Source organism: Anguilla rostrata, chromosome 4, assembly GCF_018555375.3.
Source record: "Anguilla rostrata isolate EN2019 chromosome 4, ASM1855537v3, whole genome shotgun sequence".
Lineage (NCBI taxonomy): Eukaryota > Metazoa > Chordata > Actinopteri > Anguilliformes > Anguillidae > Anguilla > Anguilla rostrata.
This window is the reverse complement of record NC_057936.1, coordinates 65,260,897-65,271,572: the sequence shown is the minus strand read 5'-3', so window position 1 is coordinate 65,271,572 and position 10,676 is coordinate 65,260,897. Positions and strand designations below refer to the sequence as shown.

The following is a 10,676-nucleotide window of genomic DNA, read 5'->3' as shown; positions in this document are numbered from 1 at the left end:
CTACATGAGGCCACAGCAGGGCTCCTTGGTGCTGGAGTTCTCCTCCTCGGGGGCTCTCAGTTTTAGGAGGGGGGGGTCTCCGCTGGCGGGGGTGAAATAGACGGCGCTGGGCGTGGCCGTGTGAGGGGGCGTGTCCTGGGGGGCGGGCGGTAGGGGTTGGGGCGGGGCGGGCTCCTCCTCGGCGGGCGGGGGCAGGGGCGGGGCCGGGGCGGGGCGTTTCTGGAGCTTGGCGGCGGCCCGCTGCCGTTTGAGGTCGGCCAGCGTGTGGTGGGACTTCTCCCGGCTCATCCCGTCCCCGCCCACTCCCGAGTCCCCGCCCCCGGGGGGCGGAGCCAGCTGGTAGGAGGCGCTGCGGTCCATTGGCCCCCCGCCCCGCAGCTCCCCGGGAACCAGTGAGGAGACGGAGGACAGCGGCATCGCCCCGTTGCCCAGGTTACCGTCCCTCTTCCTCTCCGGCCCTTCCTCATCCTCCTGCCTCACCAAGGAACCGGACGCTGCAGCCTGAGAGAGAGAGAGAGAGAGAGAGAGGGAGGGACAGAGAGAGAGAGAGAGAGAGAGAGAGAGAGAGAGAGAGAGAGAGACACTCATTTGCATATTATTATACATTCACATTATCATTATTATTATTATACAGTGAAAACATTCAGTTGAGATTTAAATTTTTTTAAGCAACAGAGTCCTCATGCTAGGCTAACAACTGCGGGAGGATTGGCTGGGCAGTGCGGGCTGTCCGGAGGGCGGCCAATCAGAGCCGAGCTTTGAGCGAACGTCCGTCCCGCGGCAGAGACGTCGCGCCAGGCCCCCCGCTCTCCTGGACGCGTTTCGGGGGCCCGCGGGAGGCGGTCCCGGCGGGGCTGGCGAGGCTCACCGGCGAGGCCAGCGGGTCCAGCTCGGCGTCCGTCTGTCTGTCCTCGTCCTCGTCCTGCGGCTCCTCGGGCTGCCGGCCGCGCTCCTGCCACACCATCGCCTCCTTGTGGTGCTCGCGCCGGTACAGGCTGGACCGCTCGTTCACGCTCACGCGCCGCACCACCTTCCTGCAGACAGCAGGGGGCGACAGAGAGCGGTCAGGACACAGAGCACGACGTGCGCACAGACGCCTGCGTGGCTGTCAGCACACTACACCCTCTCTTTCCCTTCCCTTCCATTTTACATTTTTCTTCATCCCCCTCTCATTACGGTTTTCCCATCCCTTTACTTGTCTGGCCCTTCATCTCTCTCTCGCCATTTCTTCCTTTCCCAGTCACTCCCTTCGGCTGCGTCTACCGTTTCCTTTCCCTCACCTTCCCTCCCTCCCTCTCACTCACTCACTCCTATTCTCTCCCTCCGTGAAGTTCCCCTCCCTCTTCCTGTCTCCCTCTCTCTCTGTCCCTCCCTCTCTCTGAAAAGTTTCCCTCTCTCCACTTCTTCCTCCCTCTCTCTCTACCTCACTGCCCCCCACCCCACTCCCCTATTCTTCCCTCCCTCCCTCTCTGCCCCTCCCCCCCACCCCGCCCCACCCTCCTCTCCCTCTCTCCCTCTCTCTCTCTGCCCCTCCCCCCACCCCGCCCCACCCTCCTCTCCCTCTCTCCCTCTCTATCTCTCTCTCTCCCCCCCCCCTCACCCTCTGCTGCCGGTGCTGGAGGCCCTCCTCTGCAGGGAGCCCTTGTGTCTGTCCTGGCCCTTCATGATGGCGTCGTGCTTGTGCTTCAGGTCCAGCAGCTTGGCCCTCACCTCGTCATCCGCACACACGTCTGCCAGAGAGCGTTTCCGCAACGCAGAAACAACGCTAAGGCAACATCGGCAGCCACGCCCAAAACTCACACTCAAAAAACACTAATGCGTACAACAAAGGAAGTGACACGTGGCAAGGGGCTGACAATCTGACCCACAGCCTCTCTGGGTCACTAGGATGTTCTAGATGTCCTGCATCAGATATGAATCCCCTCTGGGTGAGTGAGTCTCAGATATGAATCCCCTCTGGGTAAGTCTCAGATATGAATCCCCACAGGGTGAGTGAGTCTCAGATATGAATCCCCCTCAGGGTGAGTGAGTCTCTGATATGAATCCCCCTCAGGGTGAGTGAGTCTCTGATATGAATCCCCCTCAGGGTGAGTGAGTCTCAGATATGAATCCCCTCTGGGTGAGTGAGTCTCAGATATGAATCCCCCTCAGGGTGAGTGAGTCTCTGATATGAATCCCCTCTGGGTGAGTGAGTCTCAGATATGAATCCCCTCTGGGAAGTGAGTCTCAAATATGAATCCCCTCTGGGAAGTGAGTCTCAAATATGAATCCCCTCTGGGTGAGTGTATCTCAAATATGAATCCCCTCTGGGTGAGTGAGTCTCAGATATGAATCCCCTCTGGGAAGTGAGTCTCAAATATGAATCCCCTCTGGGTGAGTGAGTCTCTGATATGAATCCCCTCTGGGTGAGTGTATCTCAAATATAAATCCCCTCTGCGTGAGTGAATCTCAAATATGAATCCCCTCTGCGTGAGTGAGTCTCAAATATGAATCCCCTCTGCGTGAGTGAGTCTCATATATGAATCCCCTCTGGGTGAGTGAGTCTCATATATGAATCCCCTCTGGGAGTCATGGTTAGGCATCTGTAGTTGAGTCTCAGATATACCACATCTCTGGAGTCTCAGTGTCTGTGGGTCACATTTAAGGGGGTCCAGTCTCACCCAGTGGGGTCTCCTCCAGGACAGACTTGGTGTCGAGACTCCCTCCGTGAGCAACCAGCAGCTCCACCATCTGGATCTGGGACAGGGGGAGAACGCGGTCGGCTTGGGTCAGAGAGAGAAGCGTGCGGTCCAATCGACCCTTTAAGGCCTAAGACCACAAACATGCGATTTAAATGAACATTCTAATGCTGATGCAACAATCACTACTCGGTAACTGAAAGCAGTGGAGTTCTAGAACAGACATTCCAAAAAACCCTGGGGTGGGTGAAGAAGGTGTGTCTCATTTGCACAGAGTGTTCTACATGCAAATGAACTTGTACAGCAGAGCTGTGCGCCAGGCCAGCGAAACGCGGGTCAAACTAGGCGTCGCAGATCAAATGTGAAACATTCTAATGCTGATGTCACGATCACAACTGGTAAGAGAAAACGTTGGAGTTCTAGAACACCGACTTCTAGAACACAAAAACATTCCAAAGAACCCACTCTTCAGAGGGGTTGAAAATTTTGCCCAACCCTTGGCCAATATCTGTCACAGTCCACCAGGGTGCAGTGCTCACCTGTCCCCAGCAGGAGGCAGCGTGCAGCGGCGTCCAGCCATCGCTGTCCTTCAGCTCCACCTGCGCCTTCTGCTCGAGAAGCAGCTCGCCCACTGACTGGAAGCCGTTTGCCGCGGCAACGTGCAGCTGGGGGGGTGGGGGGTGGGGGGCAGAGAGGAAGGATCATGCCAGGGAACCAAATAAGGGGCAGTGCAGTAGAGCACTAAGGGAACTGGGCCAGTAACTCAGTACCTCAGCAGCTCCTCCCTGTCAGTAGCCAGTTTAAGGTCTGTGAACAGGGTGGCTGGACTCCAATCACTGACTGACATTAAGCACGTAAAAGCTAAAGCATGCTGAAAACCATCAGGCACTGCCACGCCCTGCTCAAGAGGCTGCGGGTTCCTAACCCAGCTGAGCTGAGGCACTGCCATTGGGCACGGTACCAACCCTGGTGAAGGGCATCTGCCAACAAACAAATGAACAGTCAAATTCAGCACATTATCAGAGGGCTGCCTTTCACACGCTGGACACCCAGAGGAGTCTGGGGCTTTGATACCCACAGTAACAAACTAAATCTGTCCCTCTCTCTCTCTCTCTCCCTCTCTCTCCCTCACTCCCTCCCTCCCTCCGTCCGTCCGTGCGTCTCACCAGTGTAGCTCCTTGGCTGTCCTGTGCGTTCAGGTCGGCCCCACCCTCGATCAGAGCCCGCACGTCCGACAGCATCTCTGACTCCTTGGCCCCTCTGCACTGGTCAATGCGGTCCTGCGTTATACCTTTAGAGAGAGAGACTGAGTTATACCAGCACAGAGAGAGACTGAGTTATACCAGCACAGAGAGAGACTGAGTTACACCAGCATAGAGAGACACTGAGTTATACCAGCATAGAGAGAGACTGAGTTACACCAGCATAGAGAGACACTGAGTTACACCAGCATAGAGAGACACTGAGTTATACCAGCATAGAGAGAGACTGAGTTACACCAGCATAGAGAGACACTGAGTTATATCAGCATAGAGAGAGAGACTGAGTTTCACAAAGCCCCCCAATGATACAAGCAGAGAGAGAGAGAGAGAGGGGGGGGATGCACATGCAGGGACAGAAGGATACTGTACAGCAGAGGGGGATGCACATACAGAGACAGAGGGACACTCCACAGGGGCGTACGCAGTGGCCACACGCAGACGCACACACGCTGGCGACGCGCGGCGCGTACACCGCGGCCGTACTGACCCTGCTCCGCCATGGCCATCTCGATCAGCTCCAGCGTGGCGTCGTCCTCACACAGGTCGTAGGGCATGTTCCCGTCCGCGTTCACCGCCAGCAGGTCGGCGCCACTGAGCACAGGCACAGAGAGGAGCAGCCGGGGGGGGGGGGGTCACTGCCATTAACCACACAGCAGGGACTGCAGTCTGAACACTGCTAACGTGGGTTGACCAGGTCCTAGTCAGGCTCCGTTTACACTGCCTTTCGATGCAGGCCTCACCGTCTTCAAACGGCATTTAATCAGACAGCCAGAGGTCTGCAGTGCTCTTCAATTATAATAATAATTTTATGGGTGATACTGTTCAGTAACTGCTACCCAGCATTACCGCTTACCAAAAACCTGGCTAGCCTAATGGAGATTTTGCTCGGCTAAGTGCTAAAGTTACCCAACAGTGCGAGTCATGGTAATTATTCCAGAATTAGAGTGTAAATAGTGCCTGGTAACTTGTGGGGACGTGTACACCAGGAATTAGAGTGTAAATTGTGCCTGGTAACTTGTGGGGACGTGTACACCAGGAATTAGAGTGTAAATTGTGCCTGGTAACTTGTGGGGACGTGTACACCAGGAATTAGAGTGTAAATTGTGCCTGGTAACTTGTGGGGACGTGTACACCAGTAATTAGAGTGTAAATTGTGCCTGGCACATGGTAAGTTGTGGGGACAGAGCAGACCTTCAGGCCTGAGGGTGAGCTGTGAGGAGAGACTCACGCCTGTACGAGGAGCTGCACCAGCCCCGTGTGGCCACAGGTGGCAGCAGCGTGCAGCGGGGTCCACAGCTCGCTGTCGCAGGCGTTGACCGTGGCGCCCGCGTCCAGCAGGCACCGCACCACGTCCACAAAGTCATCTATGCAGCACTGAGACGGGAAAACACACACGCGCATATGCACACACACACACACACACACACACACACACAGTGAGTTTCCTGTACTGCGGGAAGCTTCCAGCTGCAGCACAAACAGTATTTGCATCTCTGGTTCAGCCACTCGTGAAATTAACACTCGGCTTCTCTCCTCCCTCAAAGGAGAAGAGAGCAGCCATTAAAAGTGCTGTGTGCCCGCTTCTCTGCTCTGGCCCATAAACCCGCACAGAAGCACGGATATGCTCTCTCCTGTAGCCGCACCACATTCTCAGAGACGGGAGGGTAAATGCCCACGGCCTGCCTCTGAACGTTCACAGAGCCAGGCTGGAGCCACAGACACAGCACACCAGGCCCGTCCTGCCCCAGAAAACAGAGCAGAGGAGGAATCCTGGGATACTGGAGGACCCTGCCCTGCTCTGGCCCTCCCACAGGCAGTGTGAAACAAACTGAGAGTTTACAGTGTGTGAGACAGAATGAAGAAACACAGACAGACTGAGAGTTTACAGTGTGGGAGACAGAATGAAGAAACACAGACAGACTGAGAGTTTACAGTGTGTGAGACAGAATGAAGAAACACAGACAGACTGAGAGTTTACAGTGTGGGAGACAGAATGAAGAAACACAGACAGACTGAGTAAAGCAGAGCTACAGCTAGGGTATGAGACCGGGGGGGGGGAAGAGAAAGAGGGAGAGAGAGGATGTGAGAGGAAGAGAGACAGAGGGACAGGGAGAGAGCAAAGCCTGCCTTTACATGCATGTAGGTGTGCTCCTGTGTGTGTGTGTGCGTATGTGAGTGTGTGTGTGTGAGTGTGTGTGTATAAAGTGCGTTGTAGCTACCTGGTGTAAGGCTGTGAGGCCATCTTCGTTGAACAGGTCCGGACTCACCCCACTGTTCAGGAGCTCCCTCACTGTGGACAGACAGACAGACAGACAGAGACGGACAGACAGACAGACAGACAGACAGACAAACAGACAGACAGACAGACAGACAGACAGAGACAAACAGACAGACAGAGAGACAAAAATGTTAACACTGTCATATGCTGGGCTGGGATTTTTCTCTATTTCCTGCTTAACAGGAAATGCCTTTTTTTCAGACCCTGGATGTCTCAGAGGCCCGTTGGTTCTGGGCCTTACTGTCGACCGATCCCTCCCACCCTCAGCTGTGAAAGACCTCTGGACGTCTGCACTTCACATGGGACACACACCAGTCTCCTGGCCTCTGGACGTCTGCACTTCACATGGGACACACACCAGTCTCCTGGCCTCTGGACGTCTGCACTTCACATCGTACACACACAAGTCTCCTGGCCTCTGGATGTCTGCACTTCACATCGTACACACACAAGTCTCCTGGCCTCTGGATGTCTGCACTTCACATCCTACACACACAAGTCTCCTGGCCTCTGGATGTCTGCACTTCACATCCTACACACACAAGTCTCCTGGCCTCTGGACGTCTGCACTTCACATCCTACACACACAAGTCTCCTGGCCTCTGGATGTCTGCACTTCACATCCTACACACACAAGTCTCCTGGCCTCTGGACGTCTGCACTTCACATCGTACACACACAAGTCTCCTGGCCTCTGGATGTCTGCACTTCACATCCTACACACACAAGTCTCCTGGCCTCTGGATGTCTGCACTTCACATCCTACACACACAAGTCTCCTGGCCTCTGGATGTCTGCACTTCACATCCTACACACACAAGTCTCCTGGCCTCTGGATGTCTGCACTTCACATCCTACACACACAAGTCTCCTGGCCTCTGGATGTCTGCACTTCACATCCTACACACACAAGTCTCCTGGCCTCTGGATGTCTGCACTTCACATCCTACACACACAAGTCTCCTGGCCTCTGGATGTCTGCACTTCACATCCTACACACACAAGTCTCCTGGCCTCTGGACGTCTGCACTTCACATCCTACACACACAAGTCTCCTGGCCTCTGGACGTCTGCACTTCACATCGTACACACACAAGTCTCCTGGCCTCTGGATGTCTGCACTTCACATCGTACACACACAAGTCTCCTGGCCTCTGGATGTCTGCACTTCACATCGTACACACACAAGTCTCCTGGCCTCTGGATGTCTGCACTTCACATCGTACACACACAAGTCTCCTGGCCTCTGGATGTCTGCACTTCACATCCTACACACACAAGTCTCCTGGCCTCTGGACGTCTGCACTTCACATCGTACACACACAAGTCTCCTGGCCTCTGGACGTCTGCACTTCACATCGTACACACACAAGTCTCCTGGCCTCTGGACGTCTGCACTTCACATCGTACACACACAAGTCTCCTGGCCTCTGGACGTCTGCACTTCACATCGTACACACACAAGTCTCCTGGCCTCTGGCGGACAAAATGCAGGCCCCAAAATCCCCTCAATAAGCAGGGAAGCCTCACATCACATCCCAGCACAAAAAGCCCAGCAGCAGAGCTTTCGTCTGAAGATAACAGCCGAGCCACACAAAAGATGAAGTCGCAATAAAGAAATGTGCAGTGAATCAATGCTGTTTACAGAGGGAACGAATAAGAACAGCAGTATGAAGCTGGCAGTGATGACATCACGCTGCAGATCCGCCAGGGAAAACAGCATTACAGCAGCATTACAGCAGCATTACACAGACTTGGCGAGCGAGTCCAAGTTATAGCAACGGAATGTGCGTCCACAGAAAGCGGGGCTGCTTCAGAGGCCAGCAAGTGCCTCACGCAGCCCCTGTCGCCATTTTAAACAAACGAGACCAGCACCAAAACAGGCGGGGGTGAAGCGTGCTGGGTGCACCCTACCACACAACCACACCCGCCATCGCCCGCCAACACCAGGCACCCAGAGGCTGTGCACCTTACCACACAACCACACCCGCCATCGCCCGCCAACACCAGGCACCCAGAGGCTGTGCACCCTACCACACAACCACACCCGCCATCGCCCGCCAACACCAGGCACCCAGAGGCTGTGCACCCTACCACACAACCACACCCGCCATCGCCCGCCAACACCAGGCACCCAGAGGCTGTGCACCCTACCACACAACCACACCCGCCATCGCCCGCCAACACCAGGCACCCAGAGGCTGTGCACCCTACCACACAACCACACCCGCCATCGCCCGCCAACACCAGGCACCCAGAGGCTGTGCACCCTACCACACAACCACACCCGCCATCGCCCGCCAACACCAGTCACCCAGAGGCTGTGCACCCTACCACACAACCACACCCGCCATCGCCCGCCAACACCAGGCACCCAGAGGCTGCGCACCCTACCACACAACCACACCCGCCATCGCCCGCCAACACCAGGCACCCAGAGGCTGTGCACCCTACCACACAACCACACCCGCGAACAGGAGTCACCCAGAGGCTGTGCACCCTACCACACAACCACACCCGCCATCGCCCGCGAACAGGAGTCACCCAGAGGCTGTGCACCCTACCACACAACCACACCCGCCATCGCCCGCCAACACCAGGCACCCAGAGGCTGTGCACCCTACCACACAACCACACCCGCGAACAGGAGTCACCCAGAGGCTGTGCACCCTACCACACAACCACACCCACCATCGCAAATCGCCATTTTTTTTTTTTAAGCAGCATGCGCATTCCCCCCAAAAATGTACGCATGGGGTCAGCAGCAAAGGAACTGGACTAAAAATGAGGCGCCACAGAAACTCCCCCTGTAATGACCGAGGGCTTCCTGCAGATGGCGCCAGGTGTTCCTCAATTAGCTTAATTGGGGCCTCACCTTCCTCCAGGTCGTTGCGGGCGGCCGCCTCCAGCAGCGTCACGTTTTCGGGGAAGGCCACCTTGCGGGCCTTGGCCCCGCCCTTCTTGTTGCCCTTGGCGGCGGCGGCCTTGTTGCCGCGGGCGACGTCCTTCTCCATCTGCGCCCAGGTCTTCAGCTGCTGCGCCCGCCGCTTCTGGGCGTGCCTCAGCCGCTCGGCGGCCGACAGGCGGCCCACGGTCGCCATCTCCGCCAGCAGCTCCGCGTGCTCCGCCATGCCCCGCCCGGCTCCGCCCCCTTCGCTCTCTCTCTCCCCCGGACTCTGTCCCCCCCTCTCTCTCTCTCTCTCTCTCCTGGACTCTGCCCCCCTCTCTCTCTCTCTCTCTCTCCTGGACTCCGCCCCCCTCTCTCTCTCTCCTGGACTCCGCCCCCCTCTCTCTCTCTCTCTCTCCGGGACTCCGCCCCCCTCTCTCGCCCCGGTGCCGATCTGCTCCGTTTCCGTCGGCTCCCTCACAGAACGCGCATCCCCCCCGAGAGGGGACTCCCAGCTGACCCGGTTCTACCCGGTCTGGCCTGGTCCGGCCCGGTTCTGCCTGGTCCGGCCCGGTTCTGCCCGGTTCTGCCTGGTCCGGCCCGGTTCTGCCCGGTTCTGCCTGGTCCGGCCCGGTTCTGCCCGGTTCTGCCTGGTCCGGCCTGGTTCTGCCCGGTTCTGCCTGGTCCGGCCCGGTTCTGCCCGGTCTGGCCTGGTTCTGCCCAGTTCTGCCCGGTCCGGCCTGGTTCTGCCCAGTTCTACCCGGTCCGGCCCGGTTCTGCCCGGTTCTACCCGGTCCGGCCCGGTTCTGCCCGGTTCTGCCTGGTCCGGCCCGGTTCTGCCTGGTCCGGCCCGGTTCTGCCCGGTTCTGCCTGGTCTGGCCTGGTTCTGTCCGGTCCGGCCCGGTTCTGCCCGGTCTGGCCTGGTTCTACCCGGTCCGACCCGCTTAAGCAAAGACGGGTTGGAGACCCAAAATCAGCTGTAGGGGAGGGGTTGGAGAGGGTCGATTGGCACGGTGACAGACTGTCCTGGGACAGCGGCTCCTAGCCCGTGTCCCGTCTTCGCTAACCTGTGAGTCAGAGGGGTGCAGAGGCGACACCCAAAACACGACAAAAACTATCCGGAAAGTTCCGCTCCGCCAACAGGAAGCGTACAGTCCAACAACCCAGGTCTGGATGGCACTGGCGCACACGCTATAAACACACACACGTACGTACGCACGCACACACACACACACACACTCACACACGCACACCAGCTTCAGCGCACACAGCAGTTCTCTCCCATGCTCCCCTGCTCTGAGTCCTCCTGGCGTCGTGTGTGGTGTAGGGCGTGGGGCGTAGGGTGTAGGGCGTAGTGCGTGGGGCGTAGGGCGTAGGGCGTAGGGTGTGGGGCGTGGGGCGTAAGGCGTAGGGCGTGGGGCGTAGGGCGTGGGGCGTAGGGCGTAGAGAGGCGTGTGAACACCGGCGCAGTTGGCGGATTGGGCCCTTACGGCAGGCCCCTCCCACCACGGACGTCCACCAGGAAGGACAGCGTGACGCTCGAACCCGAGCTCCTCTCCGCACTCGTCAGT

At 57.5% G+C, this 10,676-nt stretch overlaps 1 protein-coding gene across 1 annotated transcript; it reads right to left on the bottom strand.

Annotated features, from left to right (window-relative positions):
• ppp1r16a (protein phosphatase 1, regulatory subunit 16A) lies at positions 1–10,222 on the bottom strand. Its single transcript, XM_064333901.1, has 10 exons — positions 9,094–10,222; positions 6,160–6,230; positions 5,169–5,314; positions 4,428–4,531; positions 3,845–3,969; positions 3,218–3,343; positions 2,661–2,736; positions 1,601–1,730; positions 869–1,034; positions 1–501 (listed from the first exon to the last, which is right to left on the bottom strand). Exons 1-10 carry the CDS (start codon positions 9,347–9,349, stop codon positions 1–3), a joined length of 1,701 nt encoding a protein of 566 aa, XP_064189971.1. The 5' UTR covers positions 9,350–10,222.
• Positions 10,223–10,676: the final 454 nt, after the last annotated feature.

Coding starts and splice junctions, on each gene's coding strand:
- ppp1r16a (XM_064333901.1), bottom strand. CDS start 9,349: ATGGCGGAGCACGCGGAGCTGCTGGCGGAGATGGCGACCGTGGGCCGC. Junction 5,315..6,159: donor GCCTCACAGCCTTACACCAG/GTAGCTACAACG, acceptor TTCCCGTCTCAG/TGCTGCATAGATGACTTTGT. Junction 2,737..3,217: donor CTGCCTCCTGCTGGGGACAG/GTGAGCACTGCA, acceptor CCCCTGTCCCAG/ATCCAGATGGTGGAGCTGCT.